Genomic DNA, 27,756 nt, shown 5'->3' with positions numbered 1-27,756 from the left:
TTTTTGTAAATGGAAAAAAAAATTTTTTTTTACTTTTGGCAAGGTGTTGTATATAATTATTTTTTAAAAGTTTATGTAAGTAGACAAGTGAATAATACAAGATTTGTTGTGAAAAAGAGCATGTCCTCCTCCAGTTTTTGTTCCTGAGAGGCAAGTATTTTTAACTTTAGCTGATTATGTTAACAATCACTTCTATATCTTTAATTAACATAAATTAACGTTTCAGTGGTTATCTACTGATGAAAAAGTTTAGCCCGGGTTCATCTACCCCTGCTCCTCTCCCTTCTCATGCAAATTTCCCAACCCCCATCCTCCCAATATTATAATTGTATTGTAATTTTGGTAAGATCAATATGCAGCATTTACTTTGTTAGAACTATGTCGTACTTTCCACAGAGGAGCCCTGGAATGTAGTTTGATTACTTTTCCTCACAAAACTACACAGTGAATACTGTACTGACTTTTTTTTTTTTTTTTTAATCTCTTCATTTTGGATGTACTTAGGAATATTCAACCTGAGACTCTACCCCAGTTGTAAATCTCTCAGTCGACCACATAGTGAATGCACCAAGTTCATCTGTTTGGAGTCAGTTCCTCTCAGACCCTTCTGATCTGGTCTCTGTCTAGGTTGCTTTCTTGGCCCCCAAACAGCTAGGGCTTCCCCTTCACTGCTCTCCTGCAGACTCCTTTTGCCTCTCTTGTATCGGAGCCACTGGTCTCTGGAACTTAATGACTTACTCTTTGTTGGTTCACTGCTTCACACAGTCTCCAGTTCCTTATGGAGGAAAGGTGTGAGAAGAGCTAAGTTTTTGAGGCTTGCAGGTCTGACAATGCCTTTGTTTTTAACTGACGGCTTGACTAACTTTATAATTCTTGAGCAGAAATCATCTCTACTGAGAATTTTGAAGCCTCTGCCTTCCAGTGTTGTTCTTGAGTAGTTCCTGCCATTTGGACTTAAAATCCTTGGTATGAAAAACTCTTTTGGGAAATTCCATTATGATATACCTTGGTATAGTTGTTCTCTTTGCATTTAATGTGCTGGAAACTCAGCCTCCTCACTGTGGAAACCCGGTCCCCTTCTCTCTCCTCATTCTTGTCTTATCTTTAAAGGGAAAACAGCGTCCTTTTGTTTTGGGTGAAAGATGTCCTCCTGTCCTGGGGGGAAAAATGCCTTTGATGCTGGGAAATTTCTTTCCTTTGCAATCACTTCCCCTCCATTTTCTTTGATGATGAACACTTTATTTTTTGGACTTGGCTATCGTGAATTGTTCCCCAAACTTTCCAGCTTTCCAGCTTTCCATCTCTGTTTTTTTATTCACCTTTCTTGGCCATTTCCTGAATTGTGTCTTTCAAGCCTTCTATTGACTTTTCAATCTGCCATCATTTTAATTTCTAAGATTTAATATTTTTATTTCTCTTTCTCTCTTTCCGATAATATCTTGTCCTTATTTCATGAATGTACTTTTTCTCAGATATCTGAAGATGCTAGAGTTTTGAATTTTTTTAAACTTTCTTCTTCCTGTGATTTTTCTCTCTCCTCCAAGTTGCTTTGTTGTTTCTCTGTTAGGTGTTTTACCTAATATCCAGAAAGTCTTATTGTTCCCTCCTGTTTTAGATTAGCTATCTAAAAGGATGACTGGAGGTTCTTTGATAGCATATTGTGTTTAGCTTCATTCTAGGATGACGTGGCTGAGGTATTTGTTTTTGTTTTGTTTAGGAAATCCTAATGTTAGTATTTTTATGTTTTTCATTTTTATTTGTTTATTTATTTTTTTGTTTGTTTGAACTGACCAGATTCTCCAGAAAAAAGATGACTAGTGAGAAAGCCAAGTACAAGGCTAGGGTGTCTCAACATTCAGTAACAATTGTAGCGTGTAATCTCTCTTCAGTATGGAATCCCAATCCTCATTTATGCCTAGAATCCTCTAGTCCAAAAATCCCTTACTTACTCTTTTCAGACCAATCTTCTAGGTGGGGCATGGGGGGTTGGAGGCAGTTACTTCAAGGAGTGAGGGAGAGAATTGGGTCTCTCTACTTCTTAAATGGACTTTCAGCCAATTCTGTGCCCCACCTCCACCCCCACTTCCAGAGGAACCTGATGCTACCAGTCCCTCAGCCCCTTTATGGTTTATAATTTAAATGAAATTGCTTCTAGATAGTCCTGGTTTTGGATTGAGCTTTCTCCAGTCTGCTGAGCCATTGGCCACTAGTCTATTTGTTCTCCGGCTTCCAAAATTGTGTTACTATCTCTTCTTCCTGTTCTCTTTATATCTGTTTATTTTCCAGTGGCGTTGAGGTTGAAGCAGGACTCTGTGCAGGTGTTTCATAGTCCACCTTTAAATGAAATCCTCACTTGACGTGTTTTTCTTTGTTGTTTATGAGGCATTTGATCACACTTGTGCATCTCTATTTTCACCGACTCTAGTTCTTTTCTTACATACAGTTGGGGTTGAGTGTGGTGGAACGCTCCCTGGACCATGAGTTAGGAAGCTTGGGTTCTTTTCCCAGATTTCATACTCAATCCAGTGCATTCTCTCTCATCATTGTTTTCTCGTCTGTCATTCCAAGGCATTGAAGTAGATGATTCTGAGATCTCTTTGTACCCAAAAATTGCTTTTATTTGTAAGAAGTTGAGATAATCATGTGTAACTGAACACCAAATTAGGAAACAGAGTTGCAGTAGCCAGCTGAAGAAATGCACGAGTTCAGCCTTTCCCTGTATTAGTCTCTGTAACTCTGGTATCTTAGAAGTCTCAAGTAAAATTGCAACCCACATTTCATGAACAAGAAGCTGTTAAAAGGTTAAAAATTATGAATTTTGTTTTCCTCTGCACTATTTTCAGCTGATAGGAGTTCAGCTGCAAAGCATACTTGGATCCATGTTCTTGATAGGGAGATAAAGTGTGAGTTTTAAGCCAGAAGAACAGGGAAGATAATAGAGAAAGAGGTCTGCTTTTTTCCCTTTTACGTTCTAGCAGGGATGGCCATTCTTGGTAGCACCCCACCAGGAAATTGTCCTTCCTATGGAAGCCATGTGTGAGTACATGATAGCCACATCTGTATTTTCTCTCTCCTCCATGTTGCTATTTCTTGTTAGATGGAAAGACAGAGTGGACATTGCATGTCACTGTGGTTTTGACTGGCTGCTTTGATCAGTAACCCAGTGTGCTCAGCAGTGGTCATTACGGTGACTGAGGAGAAAATGTGATCTGTGAGGCCAGTGACCCTGTGGGCCAGAGACCAAGGCGAGGCTCCTTAAGGCAGTGCTTCCCAAACTGAGTTGCACACCAGAGGCACCCCTGCCCCCTGTTACTAACACAGCATCTCTGTGGGGTGGGACACAGGAATTGTTTTGTTAGAGTTTCCCAGGTTTTTAGGATATGCTTAATTCTTATACTGACTCTGGGGAACTATTGTCTTAGGGACAGGAGGCCAAAAAGAAAATCAGACTCGAGCGTTTGCAGAGCTCCGGAAAAAAACCACAGAACAGAACCTGAGCCCTGCACACCTAGCCAGCTGACACTCGTATCGGTCCTGGAAAGGATTTCCGACTCTCGCTGCTTTTCTCGTGTTCATATTTCACACTCTTTTCCCTCATTCTTTGTAGATCATCTTGCTTTTTAAATCGCAAAGGGAATAGAAACCCTCAGGGGATGCTGCGTCAACTTCTTTTCTTCCCTCAAAAAAGAAACTGTGTGTGTGCAATGTGTAATGCACAGATAAATTTATGTTTACACTTAACTTTGCTTCCCCGATTAAGGTTAACCCCTCTGCCTGTGCCTCTCTCCATCAGTGACCCCTCCTGTGTATTTTTCTTTCACTCTTTCCATCAGTATTTGTGTGTGTGTGTATGAGTATGTGATATATGTAATATGAATACATATTTCATCTTACAGGACAAGGTGCAACAACAAAACTATGCCTTCCTCAACTCTGTGGCCAGCCTAGGTTTATTCATTCAGTCATTCATCTGGTTAGTCCATATTTATTAGAGCCAGCTATGTGCAGAGACCTGGCCAGGCACTGGGCTTCAACATCAGACTAAACGGACATAACCCCAGCTTGCACAATGCTGATGGTCTCTTTGTAACCAGAGCCCTTTAAAAATTATCGTTCTTGGGGTGCCTGGGTGGCGCAGTCATTTAAGTGTCTGACTTCGGCTCAGGTCATGATCTCGCAGTTCGTGAGTTCGAGCCCTGCATCGGGCTCTGTGCTGACAGCTCGGAGCCTGGAGCCCGCTTCTGATTCTGTGTCTCCCTCTCTCTCTGCTCCTCCCCTGCTCATGCTGTCTCTGTCTGTCTCTCAAAAATAAATAAATGTAAAAAAATGAAAAAAAAATTAAAAATTGTCATTCTTACTTTCCCCCTTTACAGAAAGAACACATGCTTGTGATCATAAATTTGAAAATAGTTTCCTAATGGGAAGCCACGAAAGGGTTTAAAGCAGAAGAGTACTGAATTTCGTTTTCATAATTTCATTTACAAAGGTCACTGAGGCTACCGAAGGGGGAAAGGATTGGGAGGGGGTGGAAATTGCTGGCAGGCGATCGGTCAGGGAATTTCTGCTCCAGCCTAGATCAGAGCTGCTTGGCATTGTAAGGAGGAGAGGGGAAGACAGACTCAAGATCTGTTCAGCATGATAGGTTGGTGAATATTTTGTTGTGGGGATGAAGAAGAAGGGGGAGTCCAGGATGACACCCAGGTTTCCGGCTTACCCAGCTGCGTGGGTAGTAGCGCCATTTACTGAGATAGGAAATAATGGAGAAAGAGTAGCTCTGTGCGTGTGTATAGACCTAAGTCCTGTGTGAATGCTCCGTGAGTCTGACATGTCTTGGAAGTTTCTAGGTGGAGGGGTCACATAAGCAGCTGGATGTATGAATCTGGAGTTGAGAAGAGACCACTTGAAATAGAGCAGTGCATTTGGAACCTTTAGTCTAAAGCTGCCAACAGATGCCGTGGGTAGATTACAGAGGAGCAGGCCACAGGTGGCCACCTGAATATTTTCAGAACTCAAGCTCCAATCAGGAAGGATGCACCAACAGAGGGGACCAGAGAGATGAAAGAACCTCTAAGGGAAGAAAAGCAAGAGAAGGTGTCTTCAAAAACGGTTACGGTCAGCTGTGGCAAAGGTTGTTGTGATGTCAAATAAGGCACAAATGTAAAGCAGATGTTAGGTTCAGCCACGTGAAAATCGTGGATGACCTTAGCCAGGGCCAGGTGGCAGGTGGTCACAAGTGGAATCCCTGGGAGAGGGGTGCCAGCTCATCTAAAGCCCTGGCAAGAGTATTAAGGATTTTGGACTGTGTTGTAATGTAGTAGGTGCAGTGGAAAAGGCTGATTAAAATTGTTTTTCCTTTCTATGATAGCCTCTTATCTTTATTGTTTTATTTAGGTTATCAGAGCAATATGTACTCATTGTAAAAGTTTAAAACATGTAAAATATGACTCACAGTGGAGCGTCTGACTCTTGATTTCAGGTTGGGTTGTGGTCCCAGGGTTATGGGATCAAGCCCCATGTTGGGCTCAGTGCTGAGTGTGGAGCCTGCTTAGGATTCGCTCTGTCTCCCTCTGCTCCTCTCCCCTGCTCACATGCCTGCTTTCTTTCTGAAATTAAAAATAAAAATTAAAAATTAAATACAAATATGACTGACAACAGTCTTTATAATTGCATTCCCTCATATATAACCACCGTTAATAGTTTGAGGTATATCCTTGCAGGTTCTTCTGTGAATGTGCTATCACATACATACATTGATACACATTTACTTTCCAAAAATTGGACTTATTGCCATATAGTCTGCTAAAGCTTGTATTTTTACCTGTGTATTTCAGACCTTTCTTCACATAAAGCAGATGTATGTAGTCTGCTATTGTGCTGTAGTATATTCTCCAAATTTTTGAGTTTTATTTGGAAATCTTTGCTTTCTCACACTATGCTATACTGAACATACTTGTACATATTTACTTGTGCATTCCTTATATATGTGTGTGTGTGTACAGGAATCTTTGTAGAATAAGTTCCTAAAATGGAATTGTGGGGACAAAGGACATGTACATTTGACATTTTGATAGTGTCACAGTGCCCAAGGAGAGGGGCTTTTTCTTTTCTTTTCTTTTCTTTTCTTTTTTCTTTTCTTTTCTTTTCTTTTCTTTTCTTTTCTTTTCTTTTCTTTTCTTTTCTTTTCCTTTTCCATTCTTTTTTCTTTTTTCTTTTCTTTTATTTTTTTCTTTCCTTTTCTTTCCTTTTCTTTTCTCTTCTTTTCTCTTCTTTTCTTTTCTTTTCCTCTCTCTCCCTCTCCCTCTCCCTTATCTGAGCTGGAAGAATTTTGAGCATGAAAAATGTCAACAAGGGGCAAATGAAGAGCAGGTTGAAGTCACAGGAAAAAGTAATGAATGTCTTCTAGAAAGAAGCCAGTGGGAACAGGAACCAAAGTGTGGGAGGAATCTTCAAGCCAAGGAGGAGAGGGTGGGAAGCAGGGTCCTCAATCACTGCAGCAGCCCCAGAACCTTGATGGGTGCTGGCACCAAATACTTGGTGGTTGAATGAATAAATGAATGTAGTTTGGTTGATTTGGCAGTGGAACTTCATGATGTTTCTCTCTGAAAGCATCTAGTTTTGTACTTTTTCTACAAATCAGAAGGTTAAGATTTCTTACTGAAACCAGTAAAGGAGAAGTTGGAGATTTGAAAAGCCCGTCTTGCTTGGCGAACCCAGTTGCCCAGGTCAGGCAGGACTCCCAAGACAGGGCGTCTCTAACCTTCCTCCCCAGTCACCTGCAGGGCCTGTTGATTTTAAGGCCTTAATATCCCTGGACTCCGTCTAATTCTGTTCATCCCCACTACCACCATCATTATGTTAGTTCCAGCCTGGATCTTCTTAGCAGCCTCTTAGATGGTCTCTTATGTCTTGTACATGGCTCAGAACTTGGTGTAGGGACCACCTACCTCCTCCAACCCCCCAGCCAGGCTGGCTCAGGAGCACCTTCCGAGCCTTGTGTGGCATCTCTTCTCCCTGGATGGTCACTTGTATGTTGCTTGCTTGTTTGGTTTTTTTTTAACCTAAAACCTTCATATGTGAATGTCTTAACATTTTTACATCTCTAACACCTATAATGCTTAGCTCATGTTGCATGCTGCAAAAATGATTGATGTTATTTTGTGTGAAAGCCTGATGCTTACATAAATTTGGTACACAGAAAAAGGGGAGGGGATAAGGACAAAAGCAGGCTTGAGATGAACTCACAAAGGACTGGTAATTTAAGACATTTGATCCTGGAACAATTCTCAGGATTATTACTCCCTAGGGAAAAGCAATCTGCTCTAAGAGTCATTTGTATTAGTATTTCTGTAATTAGCATGTTAAATGCAGATTTTGAGGGGCGCCTGGGTGGTGCAGTCGGTTAAGCGTCCGACTTCAGCCAGGTCACGATCTCACGGTCCGTGAGTTCGAGCCCCGCGTCGGGCTCTGGGCTGATGGCTCGGAGCCTGGAGCCTGTTTCCGATTCTGTGTCTCCCTCTCTCTCTGCCCCTCCCCCGTTCATGCTCTGTCTCTCTCTGTCCCAAAAAAATAAATAAAAACGTTGAAAAAAAAAATTAAAAAAAAAAATGCAGATTTTGAAAAATTGGAAATACCTCGCGTCTCTAAGGTGATTTAGCTACATTCAGGTGATCTGTTTAGTTTTACAATCTCAAATAACTACTGTGTGGTATTTTCTAGAGTAGAAACACTTGAACCTCTTTAGTTGCATCTGGCCAGCTGGAGGATAATCACATGATTGAAGTCCCTGATGGGATTCTAAAAGAAATGGCCTTCCAGCCCATTAAATTAAGAGTTTCCAAATTAGGATTGGAATGTTCCTGTTTGGGTCTGCCTGCTTCCCCACCCCCATCACTGTGCCCCATGTCATCTATGGGAAGAGTACTGGGAGATCCTTACCAGCTGGTATTTCAAGTTACAGAATCAGAGTGTAATGAAAGAAAGAGACACACAGAGTTAGTTATTTTTCTGTGGAGCAGAGGGCCTGGGTTCATTCCCTAGGACCGTCTGGAGGGCGCTTGTCTGAGGGGTGCTTCTTGCTGTGATTCCTCTCTCCCCATCCAGGGTCTGTTTCCCTCAAACGGCTACCTACTCACAGCACATTCCCTGCATCCTCGGCAGTTAGGATGGCCATCCCTCCCACCACTGCTTCAGCAGAAGGGCATGACTGGAGCAGGGTCTGAGTGCTCACTTCCCCGAAGGCCACTGGGCTGTAGAAGAGTAAAAAGCAAGAGGATGAGGTCTTTGCTGCTAGGGTTGCACTTGACTCTGTCGTGTTTCTGCTGAGCAGTGGCAGCACAAGGGACAGTGGCCAAATATGAATTTAAATCACCTTAACCATATAGACATTTGGGTCTCTTTAGCCTAAAATAATATGTGGCACTATTAAAACTAATCCATTTGGAAGGAATTTTTGTCCTCCCAGTTTCTTATTTAACCGGCAGCTTAAAAAATATGCCCATACATCCAAAATTTAAGTTATGAGCATGATTTAGAAATATCTAAGTAATAATACAGTAGAGAATGCATAAAAATGGATTTACATGTTTCTTGAATCCTCTTTGTTTTCCGTATTAGACTGAATTTACACTTAACCAGTTTTTTTCAAGTTTGTTTTTTTTGTTTATTTATCAATTATTTGAGAGAGAAACAGAGCTCATGTGCAAGCCAGGCAGAGGAAGAGAGAGAAAGAGTCTTAAGTAGGCTTCATGCTCAGCGCAGAGCCCGACACGGGACTTGATCCCATAACCCTGAGATCCTGACCTGAGCTGAAATCAAGAGTTGGACGCTCAGTGACTGAGCTACCCAGGTGCCCCACTTTCCTAATTTTTGATGTAACAGAACATTTAATAAACTGCTGTCAGCATTCTAATTTCTTGGCATAGTCCAAAGGCTGTAACCCTTTTTAAAAAAAATGAAAAGAACTTCAGGAAGGTTCAAACATAGCATTTTCCTCCCTTTCATTATATAATACGTGTAGCTAATATTCATCTAGTATTTATATGTGTAGGTACCATGCTAAACATTTCACATGCCACAACTTATTTCATGTTCAAAACAACCCCAAGAGTAAGTACTGTCATTCCCATTCTTCAGGTGTAGACTTCAAGGCATAGAAAGGTTGAATAAACTGTTCAAAGTCATAGTTAGGAAGTGGTAGGTCTGGGATTTGAACTCAGGTCTGTCTGACTCCAGCAGCCAGCTATATAGAAGTTATGCATCCATTTGGTAAGTCATTCAGCAGGTAACAATGGAGTACCTAACGTGGCCCAAGGTACTGTTCTAGGGAATTCGGCTGTGCTTGGGATTCAGTTAGAAACAAGGCGAAGTCTTTTCCTCATGGAACTCTCCTAATATATAATAATGAAGATATTATTAGGTACTAAAGGAAAGTACAGCAGGGCAAGGTGGCAGAGAACAGTGGCTCTTCTTTAGAGCTGGAAAAGTTAGGATTTCAGGGACAGCCTTTCTGAAGCAGGGATATTGAACAGAGACCTGAGTAATGTGAAAGAGCAACTTCCAAAGGCCACGGGGCAGTGTCATATGGCTACAGGCATAGTTTATGAGCTTCTAGGTTCAAATTCTGATTCTCCTGCTCATCAGCTGTGTGATCTTGGACAAAATATGCAACTTCTCTCTGCCTGTTCATTGGTGATGTAAAGGTAAATATAATATTTATTAAAAGAACTTAGCTATAAAACAAGCACTAGAATGTAACACTCTTTAAGTGTTAGCTGGTAGTCTCTAGGCACTATGGGAATTGTGAGAAGTAGCTGCTTTCTGGGTCTGTTATTTAAGTAAGTTAAATCAGGGACGCCGGGGTGGCTCAGTTGGCTGAGTGACTTTGGCTCAGGTCATGATCTCATGGTTTGTCAGTTTAAGCCACCCTTCTGGTTCTGTGCTAACAGCTCGGAGCCTGGAGCCTGCAGCCTGCTTCTGATTCTGTGCCTCCCTCTCTCTCTGCCCCTCCCCCACTCACTCTCTGTCTCTCTGTCTCTCTCTCAAAAGTAAATAAACATAATTTTTTTTAAGTAACTTAAATATTAAAATTTGGGTAGTCTTTGAAAATTCAGCTGACAGGATTTATTGAGGAATTAAATGCAAGGGTATGGGGGAAAGGAGCCAGGGATGACTCCAATAGTTTTGGTCTGATTAATTTGGTTGATTTGGGGGCCATCTACTGAGATGGAGGAGATTTGGGTACAGCAAGTCTTTTGGAGGGGGGGGAGAAGGTATACTGGAGGGTGACAATCAAGAACTTGGCTTGTAGTTAAGATTGAGTTACTTCTTTTTTTTTTTTTTTTTTTTTAACATTTATTTATTTTTGGGACAGAGAGAGACAGAGCATGAACTGGGGAGGGGCAGAGAGAGAGGGAGACACAGAATCAGAAACAGGCTCCAGGCTCTGAGCCATCAGCCCAGAGCCTGACGCGGGGCTCGAACTCACGGACCGCAAGATCGTGACCTGGCTGAAGTCGGACGCTCAACCGACTGCGCCACCCAGGCGCCCCAAGATTGAGTTACTTCTTAACACGTTCATGTTTTTTATTCACTGTAGAAAATTGGAAAACGTAGACAAATAATAAGAAAATGAAAACACTTGATATCCCATTACCCATTATCTTTTGCTTAAATTTATTCTTACCCCACAGAAATTTAGATCATACAGTATATATAGGGTTTTGTTTGTTTAAAGTTTATATATTTAGAGAGACTACGAATGGGGGAGGGGCAGAGAACGAGGGAGAGAATCTCAAGCAGGCTCATCTCGGCTAGCATGAAGCCCACTGTGGGGCTTGAAATCATGAACCATCAAAAATGACCTGCACTGAAACCAAGAGCCAGGAGCTTAACTGACTGAGCCACCCAGGTACCCCTTTTGTTTGTTTTATATACACTTCAGTTTATTGGAAAATGGCTCCTGGCAAAGGGGAGAGGTAAAATATAGGCAAGGTGATAAGAGCCCTAGCCCTGTGAAAGCCCTCTACACCTGCCATCACAGACAGCAGGTATGGACTCAAGCCTTCAAAGAGCTCTCCAGCTAAGGAGGGTAGAGCATATGATAGATCTTGTTTCTGCTCTTCTGTCTTAGGACCCCCAGCACCTGCTAACCTGTACAATTTCATCCACAATTGTTAGGTTGTTGTTGTTTTATTTTTTTAAACTATACAGTACTTTGTTTTCACTGTGGAGAGGGCACATCACCTAAAACTTACCATTGTGGCTGTTTTTAAATGCACAGTTCAGCGGTGTTAAGTACATTTACACTGTTGTACAACGGTCACCAGCATCCATCTCTGGAATTTTTTCATCATAGAAAACTGAAACGCTATACCCAGTAAACACGATTCCCCATGCTTCCCTCCTCTTAGCCTCGACAACCACTGTTTTACTTTCTGTCTCTGAATTTGACTACTCTAGGGATATCAGATAAGTATTTGTTCTTTTGTGACTGACTTATTTCACTTAGCATCATGTCCTTAGGATTCATCCATGTTGGAGCATGTGTCAGAATTTGCTTTTTAAGGCTAAATAATACTGCATTGAATATTTTGTTTATCCATTCATGTGCAGGTGAGTACTTGGTCTGCTCTTACCTATTGACTGTGGTGAATAATGCTGCTGTGAACAGGGTATATGGATATTTGTTTGAGTTCCTGCTTTGAATTCTTTCGGCATATACTATATGCAGTTAAAAATGTTTTTTAACGTTTTTATTTATTTTTGAGAGACAGAGAGAGATAGAATGTGAGCAGGGGAGGGGCGGGGAGAGAGGGAGACACAGAATTTGAAGCAGGCTCCAGGCTCTCACCTGTCAGCACAGAGACTGATATGAAGCTTGAACCCACGAGCAGTGAGATCATGACCTAAGCCAAAGTTGGACGCTTACCTAACTGAGCCACCCAGGTGCCCCTAAATGCAGTTTTATAGTCTGCTTTTGTTTTTTTTACATTAAAGTACATTGTTAGAATTTTGTGTGAATATTTTTCTACAAAATTATTTTAAATAATTGCACTATATATTATCAGTAGCTATATTTTCATTGACTTAAGCAAGAATTGTTTCCTGGAGATAGAATTGTAAGACAAAGAGTATGACTAATATTAAAGGTTTTGCTACATTTGCCAAATTGCCAACCAGAAACTCATACGACCTGACATTAGCAAAATCTGTATGTATTCCATGCTCCTTTGCTAATATTAGGTATTGGTCATTATTTTCTGTCAATTTGATAATTTATATCCTGGTTTTCCTTTTATGCAAAGTTAAGGTTCACTCTCTGAGGTTTTTTTTGTAGCCGATTACTGGGAAGATACTGATTTGGTAAACGTTCAACTTGCGAGATGATGACAGATGATGGCCACCCATGGGATTCTTCCTAGTCCTTAATTCTCAGGCAGTTGCAAGCCTTTTGCTCTGTGTATATATGACAAGCTGTGTAATCAGGTTTTGAGTTCTTCTGTTTTGTGTACTAAATACATTCTTAATAGTTAAAATTTCACAGTTCCTTATTTAGAATTCAAAAATCTAAAAAGTGCTGAAAAGAGGGCCACCTGGGTGCTCAGTTGGTTAAGCGTCCAACTTCAGCTCAGGTCATGATCTCATGGTTTATGAGTTTGAGCCCCTCATCCAGCTCTGCACTGAGAGTGTAGAGCCTGCCTGGGATTCTCTCTCTCTCTTTCCCTTTTCTCTCTGAACCCCTCTCCCCTCACTTTCTCTCTCTCTCTCAAAATAGATAAATAAACTTAATAGAAAGTGCTGCAAAGAAATTTTTTGGTAATTCATTTGGTTATAAAACCTAACAGATCATAACACTGTGTGTCAGCTATACTCAGAAACAAACACCTGACAGATCTGAACTCATTTGGTGGAGAAACCCGACCTCCACCAGCATGAGACTGTTAATATATTTTATTTATCCCATTTAGAGTGACTGCTCATATTTTTGGCTGCAAAACATGACTTTGTTTGAGTAAGGGGTGCTGTCCCAGATCCCACTGAGAGTGCATATAGTGTATACATATTGCTTATTTTGAAACACAGTGGTTTGGGCATCAAAGATTTTGGATAAGGGTGTATGGACCTATAATTTTTTTTTTCTTGCATTTATATGTTCTCATCCCTCCTAGGCTTCAGAAACTGATTTTGAAATCAGACCTACTCTGGTAGGTTAAGCGTGGAGTTACAACTCAATGTGCTTTAAGTTTAAGGACAATAGAAATTTAAGTGGGGTATCTTCTTTGATCCCCAGGGCATGTATAATCACTATAATCTGGGAACTGACAGGTCAGTGACTAGAACCAGGTTTTAGCTGAACTATAACTAACTGCAAACTTAGGGTAGCATTCAGCTGGGAACCCTGAGGGTCTTAGGAGGAGACCAGTTGAACTGTGAAGTGACAGTAATAGCTTTCCAAGATTGGAACTTTTCAATTGTTGGAACATATTTCTATAATTAATACCACTTGTCCTTTATAGAACATAAACCGTCTTAGCCAAGCTTTTAAAAAACAATATCAAATTGGTAAAATTAAGTAAAAGCACTCTTCAGTTATATGATTATTACTCATGTTCTTAAGTCTACATTTTTAAAAAATTATTTTTTAAAATAGTGAAGGTTGCAGAAATGGAAAAGCTGACTTGAATTCATATGGAATTGTAAGGAGCCCTGAATAGCCAAAACAATTTTGAAAAAGAACAAAGTTGGAGGACTCACATTTCCTGATTTCAAAATTTACTTCAATGCTACTATAGTAATCAAAACAGTGTGGTAATAACATATGGGTAAACATCTAGACCAGTCCAGAAGTAAATCTATACATCTACGGCCAATGGATTTTTGAAGTGTGCCAAGTACATTCAGTGAAGAAAGAAGAACCTTTTTATTTATTTTTTAAATTTTATTGTTAACAGGTTGGTGTTCTTCCTGGTTCGCATTTTTATTTTTTTTTATTTTTTTTAACGTTCTTATTTATTTTTGAGACAGAGAGAGACAGAGCATGGACAGGGGAGGGGCAGAGAGAGAAGGAGACACAGAATCAGAAACGGGCTCCAGGCTCCGAGCTGTCAGCACGGATCCCGATGCAGGGCTCGAACTCACAGATCGTGAGATCATGACCTGAGCCGAAGTTGGATGTTCAACCGACTGAGCCACCCAGGCGCACCAAGAAGAACCTTTTTAACAGATTATGTTGTGACATCTGGATTTCCACATGCACAAAGAATGAAGTTGGACTCAACCTTACATCATATACAAAAATTAACTCAAAATGGATCAACAACTTAAATATAAGAGCTAAAGCTGTAAAACTCTTAGAGGAAAACGGGTAAATCTTTATGACCTTGGATTTGGCGGTGGATTCTTAGACATGACACCCAAATCATGAGCAACAATAAGTAGATACATTGCTGATAGAATGTGAAATAGTATGAGCCACTGTGGAAAATAATTTGGTGGTTCCTCAAAAAGCTAAACATAAAATTATTATATGATTTAGCAATCCCATTACTAGGTATATACACAGAGGAATTGAAAGTGAGACTCAGATACTTGTATGCCATTGTTCACTGCAGTATTATTCATAATAGACAAAAGGTGGAAACAACCCGAGTGTCCATCAACAGATGAAGGAATGATAAATAAAATGTGGTTTATTATACACACACACACACACACACACACACACACACACACAGTAGAATATTCAGTCATAGGAAGGAAGGAATTTCCGACACATGCTGCAACACAATGAACCTTGACATCATCATGCTAAGTGAAATAAGCCAGAAACAAAAGGTCAAATATTATATAATTCCACTTACATGAAATATCTAGGAGGCAAATTCATAAGGTCAGGAGTAGATGAGACATTATTATGGCCTGGGCGCAGGGGGAAGTGGGAGTTACTGCTTGGCAGTTACAGAGGTCTCTGATGTGATTAACAAAAAGTGTTGGAAATAGTGGTGATGGTTGCACAATTTGTGAACAGAATTAATGCCACAAAATTGTACACTTAAAAATTGTGAAAATGGCATTTTCTCTGTTTTTTTGTATGTTACTACAATAAAAAATTTTTAAGATGGTAAAGGAGCTAATGAGTTGGAATCTGAGAGGTTTGTGACATACATTGGGCTTTTCTGTAAAAGCATTAGCTAATCTGGGTGGGATGTGAGAATGAATAATGTGATGATTGTTCCCAGCTCTCCAAAAGGAGACAAGTTTAACTTCCAGGTATATTTTTGGGGCTGAATTATTGAGGGAGGGTTGTGGGAACAGGGAGAGGCAGTGCATAAGAGGAGCTGAAACACTAATCCTAGAAATATAACAAGACGAAGAAAATTATGCTTTTCAGAGCTCTTCTCGGGGATAATATAATAATATGTGTCGATGGAAGAAATCCTTAGGGCTGCCACCAGGATAGGGCTGGAAGGGTGAGATGCCCTAGCATCAGATGCCCTCACTGAACTGTGTGAGAAATAAGTCCACTGACCCAACCAAAGAAGGGACATGGAGACTCGGAGCACAGTGAAGTGAGGCTTAATCAGTGTTCTTGCAAGAGCGGGTGTCTGATGATAGGCACACTTGGGGCAGTTACAGCAGACAATTTATCTCCTAGTGTGCAAGCCTGCCCTCATTGGCCGAGTACTACAGAGGTGACAGCCTTGCCCGGAAGTTGCCTATGCCCATGTAAGGCAAAAAGTAGTCTGATTGGAACAAATGTACATTCCTGTGAGGTGATGCAGGGACTTCGGTTCTTTGGTGCCTGCTTATTGTAAAGCCCATGAAAATAAGCCTGTGAAACAGAGAGGGGAAGAACCAGGAAGTGAAGTGTCCAAGGGTTGGGGACTCCGTTGTGGGATAGCGGTGTTCGTACATATTTCCAATAGGTTGTAAACCTATTGTTAGCTAGACAGCACAGCTTTTGTTTGGTATTTCTGAAATTGAATCATCACCCTTACTTCTCACACACCCCCTCTTTTGTTTTTCTGTGGAGTCCCTTGTCCTGTGGGAAGAAGCACATTCCTGTTTGATGCATTGCTAGAGCAGTGGGCAGGTTGGAGGAGAGGCAGAGATCCTCCTTTTCATAAATATCATCAAAACATTTGCAGAATATTATCTTGGAGGGACAGTATGTTATTAGCCTGCTCTGAGTGTGAACATACCTCCCTGTGGCCCAGTGCAATATGTTTCTGGAAGTGCAAAAACTCTTTTATCATTATGTAAGTAATTATATTACATTCTGAAGAATTGAAGAACACTAGTAACTTTTCTAGAATGACAAAGAGTTTATAATTCATTCCATTATTGGTTCACTCACTTATGGAGCCTCTGTTATATACTAGGTATTGTTTCAAATTCTGAGGAGACAAAGTAGAATAAGACCATGACTTTTCGTCTAGGAGCTCATGGTCCAGTAGTGAAGAAAAACAAGTCAGGACCATACACTGTGATGGGGGGTGGACCCCTATGTTTTCCCCAGATTTTGTCTTCTGTGGTGGCGGCCAATTGTAAATGAGTAACTACCATGTGATTATTTGATACCCTGTTCAGTGTAAGCTGCAAATTTGTTTATAATCACTCATTTTTATTTCTCTCTCTTCCATAGTCTAGAGGACCAACTGAAAAATACTGTATTTTAATAATCAGCAGTTGAGTTTTTGGACACCTATAGTGGTCTGACGGGTTTTACTAGATAATGCAAAGTCCTATAGGAGCATGAAGTCGAGGCAAGTAACTTAACTTGGTACATAAATGGTGACATTGAAATAAAAAGGTAAAGAAAGGGTAAAATGTGTATATGGGTCGGGGAGAGGGTGAAGGGATGTGCATACCAGATAGAATATCCTTAGGATGAGGTTAAATATAAAAAGGATAAAATCTGGTGACCCACCAAACGTCAAGTGATGTTTGTGAACGTCAAGTGAAGAATGGCTCCCGCTCTGGCTTAGGCAGTTGAATTGATGCCAATACAATACGTTAATCAGAAAAGGCAAGCCCAACAGAGGGAACCTTCAGAACAAGGCCATTTTTATCATAATGTAGGAAGAATATGTAGTAATTTTCTAAATCACCTGATGGATAGGACCGAGTTTCAAACAGAGTCAAAATTTGCTTACCCTAACAAACTTGGCATCTTCATGAATGACTTTTTTCCTTTGCCTCTTTTTCTTTCCCCTTCAGCTAATCATCTGAGAGGGAGAGCACTTTTGCCTTAAGAGGGGAAAGATAGAACTCTAATAGAAACCATCAACTTGAATTTGAAATTGCATTGCAGAAATGATTTGAGGATAATGTCACTTTTTTTCCCCCATTAAAATATTACCATCATTGAGTGGAAATGCCAGTAATAAACTGGGTAAAAAAATGATCCATCCAGATTCGGAAAAATAAGGAAACATTTCCTGAGTCCTATCTCTTTTCATTTCATCGTAAGTAGTAGCCAACAGTGCATAGGACATTGAGGTCATTAAAAAAATATTTGCTGAATTAATGTTATCTTTTTTTACATTTGAACTTATTTTATTATTAACAAAAGCAAATAGTCCAGATAAAAAGTGAGGAAGAAAAATTGGTGCCTAACAAGGTTAAGAATGCCAGAATTTATTAAAGATTGAAGTAAAAAAATAATAGCCAATATTTATATAGTACTTCACACTTTTCAGGTCACTTTTATATATGTATATATATATTGTTATTTGTTATTTGTTAATACTTATTTATTATACTTATTTGTTATCAATAAGTTATCAATTTGTTAACAATTTGTTAACAATACTTATTTGTTATCTGTTATTTGTTAATACTTATTTGACTTATGTGTGCAATACTATCTTAATTCCTTATCAGGTTACATTTAGCAGTGGTGAGCCCCTTGGAATTTGTTCTCTACAATGACCTTGTGATGTAGGAATTATAATTTGCACTTTTATTGACGGGGAAAACAAATTTAGAGTTAAGTGGTGTGCCTGAAGCCACAGAGTTATACTGTGTAGAGGTCTTACAGTTCAAGTCCACTCTTCTGTGTGGTAAAACACAGCCATCTTAGCCTTGAAAGAAACTCTTCTGTCTTTATGTTTTATGTTTCATTATTAACTTTCTTTTCATTTATGGTGACTCTTTGGCCTCATTTTAGAATCTCATTTAATACAACAGGGTCTGTAAGCTACAGGCTTACAACCTCTGGATAATATGAGAAATAGATTTTCCCCTACCTAATTGTCACCAAAATACAGTAGATCCTGCTAGACTGAGGCCAGAGAAAGAGGTACTGGAACCTGGCGACCAACTATGGCTACCACAGGATGACAGTGATGTGGGTTGTAAGATGAGGTGGGTCCACATAATACCTGGAAAGTATGAAGTGATAGGAAACGGTGGCTCAAGTGTGTAGTTAACTTTAAAAATAGTGGTGGTTGGGTAGTAGCATTCAGGTCAAATATCAGATATGTGCTGAGACCAGTTTTCAGAGGCTTCTAGACAAATGGGAGAAGAGTTTCAGGTACAGGACTGCCTGGCACATCATTAGGCATCCTTCCCAATCAGGATGTATGAATATATCCTCATTTTCAAGGTGAATGGGCCATTCCTTTGATATTTCTTTAATTGCACATTGACTAGATTGTGGAATTCCTGAAGACAGTTTCTGTACTTTTTTTTCATCTTGATGTTTGTACTCCTGTCACCTGGTTCCATCCTTGACACATGCCTGTCTTTAGCCATTTGCCTGAGTATTGTATCTGTTTTCTTATTTTGTGGAGCTTTTCCATTAGTTCTAATTGTGCTGGCTATATCAATAAATTTCACTATTGTGTCATTAGTTTTTAAGATACATTAGTCTGTTATTTGTTAATACTTATTTGACTTATGTGTGCAATACTATCTTAATTCCTTATCAGGTTACATTTAGCAGTGGTGAGCCCCTTGGAATTATTCACAGCAGCCCAGGAGACAAATCAGTATATTCAAAAAGATGTTCAATTGTGGAAGTGGACAGATTCAGATTCTCATTGTGTCATTTCTGGTCTATTCTGGTAGTTGACTTTAGGCAATTCATAACCTCAAATTTTCATCATCTGTGAAAACAAAGACAAAAATAGGATTAAATAAGATCAGACATTTAGAAGTGCCAGGCACAAAATAAGACACTCAGGAGATTTCTGTTTACGTTTTTTCATATCTCTGGGTCAGTGTACATGAACTTAATTTATGGTTATATGCTGCTGTATGTTTTTTTACAACATGCTTTTGAATTGTCATTTGTATCCTTTGCACAGCCCCGTGAGATAACAAGGGAAAGTAATTTTACTACCAGCTCCAGATAAATAAACTGAGACTAAGTTAATGGCTAGGGGAATGTAGTTAAATTGTAGAATCAGGACTTGAACTCAGTCTGTCCCCTTAAACCATGTCCAGTGCCCTTTGCACCAAATTCATCTATTTTTATCTGCCGTCTATCTTACGTTCATTGTGTGTCTGATCCTTTCAGTGGCAACGAATCACCATTTAGACCCACTGACTTCCATGCCTGTCCTCTTAGATAAAGTGTTGAATGCCTAATTCTGATTACTTTTATTGCTAGGGCACCGCTTATCAGGCACTTTGTCTTTTACTTTTGAGTTTCCTGAAAGGCTTTTTTGTGTTTTCTGATGAATTATAGATGGTCTATGTTTTAAAATTATAGATAATGTCTCCTTTTATCCCTCACTTTAAATAAGTCTCCAATTGGCTTTGCTGTAGAAGTTCTTGATTTTGCATATGAAATAAAAAGTGTTAGTTACTCCATTTCTTCTAATTGATAGACAAATACTCCTATGAATTGCAGCTTTCTGGTGAGGTTTCCACTGTGTTGTTATGAACCCATTAATGTGACTAGACTTCTAGATAGTGGGCCCTTCATTTTGTTCTGCCGAATAAGTCAGGACTGGTACCACCAATGACCACATTGCTTTAACCTTATTATACTAACTGTATTGATAGTTTTTAAAATATGCTATTCTTTTGCTTTTAACTAATTGTGATGTGATTATAAAATTTAGGAAGAGTAGAAATTTAGTGGGTTTCTTTTGCCCCCAACCCTCAATTATTTGACTTGTACCTACACAAACCAGTTGCTAAGTGTGTGTATAGTATTTTCCACAGTATTCCTTTGGCACTCCATAAATCTGTCTAGCTTACTAATTAGCTTAAAATTAATATTCATCATGTCTCAATTTCTTTTTCTCAAGAAGAGGGAAACTTGCTTGCCTGGTTCTTCACCAGGGCCAAACAGCACAACGGCTGTGTAAAATTATAAACAACGTAGTGAATGTCAGTTGAACCTGACTTTCAGCTGTCTTTTCATTGTACATCCATACAAAATTCCACTGACAGGTCAAGACTAAAGTTTTTTCACGATACTGGAATAACTAGTTTTCAGTTCTCCAGTCAGCTTTTTAACGAAAGTTACATACAATAGAGGTCCCAAAAACATACTTTTATGTTCCAAATGCTTGAAATTAAATGAACTAATCACGAAGCCATTCATGGTGCTACTTGGGTTGTATAAAGTGAGTCATGGTGACAATACTAAAGATACATTTCAAAATAGTGCATGAAAAATGATTGACATAAGGAAAAAAAATTAACATTTTTACCTTATTAGAATGTTTTCTCCCTGATTCTGCCCTATTTTTCACAAAAAGTCCTCAAAGTGTCACCTTGATTTTGACTATTTTTGCTGAGAAATGAACTTTTTCAGCTGTGTTAGATTACCAGAAATGAGACTATCAAACAGTAACGGGAGCCCTCAGTAGTGGAGGTATAATTATCATATTAGCATCATAAATCATTTGCTTCTCAGCACTGTATTAGGTCACAAGAGCAGCAGCTGCATCTTTGTTCTACCTAGATGATGTTTCACTAAAGCCATTTCTGTTTTTATTCACTCAAATTTACAGTTTCTCCTTTGTGTTGACATTAAGCAGTGAATCTATTAGTTTCCATTACCAGCAGAATAGCTAAAACTATACATAGTTCTATATTTTCTCTCACAAACCCTTTCACACTGCATAGATACCTTTACTTTGATAGAACATCTGGGCAATACATCTTGTTTCTTCTCTGTCTTTAGGCAAATGCAAACTTTCTTAAGCCTGCCCTTAAGAAAAAAAGAAAAAGGAAGAAAAGAAAAGAAAAATCCATAGCAGCTCCATCCTATCTTTTGACCTCAGATTCCTGATAGATAAATTGGGCATCTAATTGTAAAGTAATCCAGATAAGATGCAAAAGTCCGATCACTCCATCAGATTTACAATACTCCTTTAAAAAATATCTGCTTTATTATGTTTCATTGACTTGCTGGCTCTCCCAAAACACCAATGTATCATGAATACCACATACATAATTTTTCCATATCTAAATATTATAAAAAGGTTAGTTTTTTTTTCTCAATGTAAACCAAGCTGCAAAACACCAGTTTAAAAGAGTGTCATAGCCACTAGTATAAACACATTTTAGCAAGTTCTAGAGGCTGCTTTCAAGAAGGTAATTATCTTGGACCACTGTTGTTCTGATGTTGGAATAAACCAGTTTGCTATGGTACAAGTTGTCTAAGTGTGACAGACTGTGCAGTAACTGCCATAGTTCTCATAGGGTTCTCAAAGGCAAGCACCCTAATTCTGGTATTGCCTGAAGTTCTGTAAGCCTTGGTTCACCTGATCTGTTTCTTGTTTCTGCCTTGGTTTACTTTTAGGGATCCTGTGATGAACTCAGTTTTTAATTTTTTTTTTTTTTTTTTCAACGTTTATTTATTTTTGGGACAGAGAGAGACAGAGCATGAACGGGGGAGGGGCAGAGAGAGAGGGAGACACAGAGTCGGAAACAGGCTCCAGGCTCTGAGCCATCAGCCCAGAGCCTGACGCGGGGCTCGAACTCCCAGACCGAGAGATCGTGACCTGGCTGAAGTCGGACGCTTAACCGACTGCGCCACCCAGGCGCCCCATGAACTCAGTTTTTAATCACTTGTTTATGTTGTCTTTATCTACTGGCATTTTTTTTTTTTTCCAGTGCATAGGTATACAGTGATCAGATACAGTGGGCAAGATTCTGAGTAAATCTGAAATCTAATCAAGATATTGAGATGTGCCAAACCTAAGATGTGCCATCTTAATGGATGTGCCAAACCTAACTATTTGGTAGCTGAATTGTTGGCTGATGTTTTGGTTATGTTAAACAGTCACTTAGAAATCTTTTAATCAATCTTCCTGGTTAAGGTTTCTTTTGGGCCACTGAAAGGAATTTTTCTGGATTGATAGGGACTCAACCTTTTCCTTCACAAAAGCCTCTAGAGGATTTTTTTAAATTAGTATGCATTAAAAAAAAGTCACTACAAAGCCAAGATTAACATCACACTTCATAATATTAAAAGTAATTTCTAACATAATTTAATGCTTATTCCATACTCAGTCTTCCTATTTTTGATAAATATGTCCTTTCCAGCTGGCTTGTCCAAATTAGGATTCAGTTGAGTATCCCATATTGCTAATGGTTTTTGTGATATTGTGATTTATAGTAAGAAATGTATATTTGGTCTTCCTCAGTTCCTGGCACAGAGCTCCTGCAACTCACATAATTTCCTAAGTGATGAAGTAGGTAATGGTGCCTTTTGTTTTGTTGATGAGGTGACTTTGGGAAAGCCTCAAGGTAGCCCCGGGTGGAGGCTGGTTGCTAAGGGAACTCATCACAAGATTAGAGGGTTGAACCTTTCAGTCCCACCCTCTGACCTCCAAGGAGGTGAGAGAAGAAAGATTCAGTCAGTTGCCAAAGGCCAGTGATCAATCAATCATGCCTAAGTAATGAAGCCTGAGTAAAAATCCAGAAGGACTGGAATTGGGGAGCTTCAGGTTGGTGAATGTGTACAGGTATGAGGAGAGTAGTGGCCTCAGAGAGGGCACTGAAGCCTTGTGTCTCTTCTCACATACCTTGCCCTTGTACCTCTTTATCTGGCTGTTCATCTGTGTCCTTTATAATTAATTGGTACATGTAAGTAAATGTTTCTCTGAGTTCTGTGAGCCGCTCTAGCAAATTAATCAACCTGAGAAGAGGGTGGTGGGAGCCTTTGATTTATAGCCGCTCAGTCAGAAGCACAGGCAGGTAACCACCTGGGACTTAACTGGTGGCTGTCTTGGGGGACTAAGCCCTTAACCTGTGGAATCTGATGCTATCTTCAGGTAGATAGCATCAGAATTCAGTTTAATTGTTTGGTGATGGGGCGGGGAACATACATTGGAGTTATATTCTTTTGGCTATTTAAATCTCTGCCTTTTTTATGTGATTGATTTATTGAAGAGGCTAGACCTGCTGATAAATTAGAACATTTATTTAATTTACTTAAATGCTTAATGTTTATTTAAACACATTTACATATTTAAGAATATTTAAGTTCTTTTAATTAAGAACATTTTCCTACATAGCCCAGATTACATTGTTACACTTATTGATGAGGTTTGGGGTGATAATGAGGTCCAGAGCTGACAGCCAAGAAAGAATCCTTGAAGAGGTCATTGGTGCAAAAAGGTGATTTTATTAAAGCATGGGGACAGGACCCTTGGGCAGAAAGAGCTGTGCTGGGATTGTGAAGAGTGACTGGTTTTATACTATGGAATTGAGAGAGGTAAAGACCAAAGGGAGGCTTCCAAAGGGACTTTGATACGGTAAAGAGGACTCGGTAAAGAGGACTCGGAAGATACCTCAGGCCTTGCTGTTGTCAAGCTAAGGTTGTTTTTCCTCTAGTAAGGCCTTAACATCAGGATGGTAGGGGGTTCCTGGAGAAACGTTTTACTCTGTTTGCCAGAAGTATTTGTCAGTGGGCTGTAGGTTATAAGGAAATTTAATGGTTTCTGCCATTTTCTTCTTGCCTTTGTTCCCCATATCACTATGGAGGGTGATGTTGGGGCTCCAGGAAACTGAGTCTACAGGTTACTGGAGATTAGTCTATTGATAAGATTACCTTTTTCTTATAATTTACCAAGACACTTGTAGAGAGACAAATGGAGACTCATGGAGAGTCATGGAGACTCATGGCCTGCATGACTGTGATCTCTGTCAGTTAACCATTTGTTTCCTTTCCTTTCCTTTGTCCTTGGGCAGCCAGGAGTGCCTGAGGAATATCACCATATCTCCCCTGGGGTGGGGGGTGGCTGCTGTTAGCTTGTACTTTGCCCTTAGGCTGCCTTATGCTCCCTCATCACTTATCAATACTAATAATTCCTGAATATAATCCAACACAATCAATATTCACATTTTTCTAATTTGTTTTTAAGTCTTCTATATCTGGTCTGTTTAAACCAGGATACAGTCTAGAAGCATGCACTGCAAATGGTTGTTTTGTTTTCTCCTTATCTTTTCATCTGGAACAGTCCCTTTTATTTATATCAGGAACTTGTAGACAAGGTGAGACCGGTGTCTCACAGAACAACCCAGCTTCTGGATTTGCTTCCTTTATCCCTTCCACAGGGTGCAGTGACCACTAATCACATGTGGCTGTTAACCTGTTGAAATGTGGCCAGTCCAAATTGAGATGTGTTGTGGGTATAACATACACATTGGCTTTCTAACACTTAGTATAAAAAAACGTAAACTAGGGGCGCCTGGGTGGCGCAGTCGGTTAAGCGTCCGACTTCAGCCAGGTCACGATCTCGCGGTCCGTGAGTTCGAGCCCCGCGTCAGGCTCTGGGCTGATGGCTCAGAGCCTGGAGCCTGTTTCCGATTCTGTGTCTCCCTCTCTCTCTGCCCCTCCCCCGTTCATGCTCTGTCTCTCTCTATCCCAAAAATAAATGTATAAAAAAAGTTGAAAAAAAAAATTAAAAAAAATAAAAAATAAAAAAATAAAAAAATAAAAAAAACCGTAAACTATTACACTAATAAATTTTTATATTGAATACATGTTTATTTTTTTGCTATTTTTTTAATGTTTATTTAATAATTTTTGAGAGAGAGAGAGAGAGAGAGTGAGTGCAAGCAGGGGAGGGGCAGAGAGAGAGGGGGAGACACAGAATCTGACGCAGGCTCCAGGCTCTGAGCGGTCAGCACAGAGCCTGACAGGGGGCTCGAACTTGCAGACTACAAGATCATGACCTGGGCTGAAGTCGGACACTTACCTGGCTGAGCCACCCAGTGGCTCTTCTTGAATATATGTTTTTTTGTTTTGTTTTGTTTGTTTTGATATATTGTCAAGTTGGCTAACATACAGTGTATACAGTGTGCTCTTGGCTTTGGGGATGGAGTCCCGTGATTCATTGCTTATATACAACACCCAGTGCTCATCCCAACAAGTGCCCTCCTCGATGCCCATCACCCATTTTTCCCTCTCCCCTCCTCCTCCCCATCAACCTCAGTTTGTTCTCTGTATTTAGGATTCTCTATGGTTTGCCTCCCTCTCTGTTTGAAACTATTTTTTACCCCTGAATACATGTTTAAATGGTAATCTGGGTATATCAAGTTACAGAAATCATTTTGCTAAAATTAATTTTACCTGTTTATTTTTCATTTTCTTGATATACCCTACTAGAAAATTTTATTTGGCTCCCAGTGTATTTCTATCCGTGCTATTCAACAGATTTTAAAAAAGAAAATTGCTACCCCAAAATGACTCCACATCAGTTCCCTGAGATGTAGTTGAAAAAAGAATATCAACAGGCTGAAATGTTCCTAAGCTAGAGTTTTGTGACATAGTTGTAAACATAGTTGCTGTGACCTTCCATGTAGAAGATAAATGATTTTGCATAGATTGAGCCTACAGCTTTTTAAGACTGAGTATCCTAGAAACATGGCCTTGTCCAGTGGATGAAATAGCTACTGAAGATTTTGAGTGTCCCTGATAACTGAAAATGTTAAATAATGTAAACTTAGAGGTGTGCCATAAATGCTAAATACAGTTGTTAAGCCTGTACTGATGATTTAAAGGCAAAAAAAGTGTATGAGCCAGTGAAAGTTATGCTTTATTTATTTGTTTATTTTTAGTGTTGGAAAACCTTGAACAGACAGTTGTCTCCAGTTTTGGAACACTGGAAAGTCAGCCTGATTTCCAAACCCCAGAATTTGTAAGTACTCCTACTCTATCTTAAATTTGAATTGGTTAGCAAGAGATTTCTCACAAAATGGAGAAAAGGGTTTTTTGTGAAATCTTGCCTTTGGCGCCCATAGATCTGGCACTGTCTCACTTGCAGTGGCTGTGTATTTAAAGCTCCAGTTCTCTGGGGGACAAGTAACTGAACTACATACAGTGCCTTGGCATCATGCTCTGTAGGCTTGTTCTTCATACTGCTTGTAAATAGCAAATGGGAACTCTTTCTGCAGGAAAGTAGCATTGTTACTGCCCAGACTCCTCCTTCGTTCATTAATAGCCTTGGTATCCGTTTCTGCTGTTAGCAACTCTGGAAACCAGTGTTTACTGAGCACATATAGGTGCATTGACCAGTCTGATTCCCATTTCACTCTGGAGCCTACAGTCATACAACCTGTATAGATGTATCTTCTAGGGCTAGGAATATTTTATTGGTTGTTCCTACCAAGAGGGGAACTAAATGCTCTCACTAAATTAGACTCATTAAAGATTAGCCATGGTTCCTACCCTCGAGGAATTAAAAATCTTATTAGATGCTACTGTGGTTTTATTAATGCCTTGTTTAAAGAAAATTAAGCACATAGGATGCCTTGTGCAGAATGTCCTTACTAAATAGATTTTATATTAGGCTCATTTGAAGAGGGGGATGGGAAGAAGTGTTTCTCTGACTCATGTACCATATTATTGCCCCAAATGTATGGGAAAAGCATGCCAGGATCCACCTAGATTTACTTATTTTTGCCCCTTGCTGTAAATGGTTCAGCTACCATGTTAGCAATGCAAAAATCTTTTTTTTTTTTTTTTTTTTTGCTTTCTTTTCAAAGTGTGATATACGGTCGCCACTCTAGTAATTGGCAGATCACAATTGTATTATTGGTAAAGACACACAAAAAAAGAACTCATTATGTGTTTTTCCTCTTCTCACTCATTCTTTATGGATTACCTACTCATTTGAACCAAGAGTAAGGAAACTAGGCAGTGCTCTGGACTGAAAAGGGATCGCCCATAAAACTATATCCACAATGCCACTTTATTTCACAGTGTGGGACTCCTGTGGTGTACTAGCAGATTGCCTACTGTGAAAAGCACTTGGATATAATAGAAAGACATAGTATTCAATGACTTCCCTGTTATATTCAATGAGATTTTCAGTGAAGGAAAATTGTGAACGCTCACCAATATTCCCGTATCTTAAAGTAGCAGAGCAACTTTGCAGTTTTTCTAACTTCTACAGTTAGAGCCCCTAAAGCAGAATTGACACAGATATGTCACATTTGAATGTGAAATTGGCACAGACTCGTGGAGCTGGCCCTTTCTTGTTTCATTTTCTAACTGCTTCTTATTGGTACTCTTTAAGCACTATAGGTAGTCTAAAAAGAGCTGTGTGCAATAAAGTGTTGATGTGCTTGGTAAACGCCTATATAGTTCACACTGATTCCCTGTGCAAAAATAAAAGTATTTTTCTCAAGAACAGCTTTTAGTAGATGATGATGTTTGAGATTGGCGTGCCTCAGCAATGTCTTTGCAATAGATAGTCTACACTGGTAATTACACTGGTGATGTTATTCAACCTTCAGCATTAACTTCTTGACTACTGCATTTTCCTTTCCAAGGGTGAA

General features: G+C 39.6%; 1 protein-coding gene across 2 annotated transcripts in view; it reads left to right on the top strand.

Moving 5' to 3' along the window:
- The window catches only part of ANO6 (anoctamin 6), a 199,765-nt gene that overhangs the window by 52,935 nt on the left and 119,074 nt on the right, over window positions 1-27,756 (top strand). For both annotated transcript variants that reach the window (XM_086713599.1, XM_086713600.1), the window contains one exon: window positions 26,035-26,114. In XM_086713599.1, coding sequence (XP_086569725.1) covers window positions 26,035-26,114 — 80 coding nt within the window. The remainder of the gene's footprint in view (window positions 1-26,034; window positions 26,115-27,756) is intronic.

The sequence above is a fragment of the Puma concolor genome, chromosome B4 (genome assembly GCF_028749965.1).
Source record: "Puma concolor isolate L17-30 chromosome B4, mPumCon1.1.hap2, whole genome shotgun sequence".
Taxonomy (NCBI): domain Eukaryota; kingdom Metazoa; phylum Chordata; class Mammalia; order Carnivora; family Felidae; genus Puma; species Puma concolor.
This window is presented reverse-complemented; position numbering and strand designations above follow the sequence as displayed.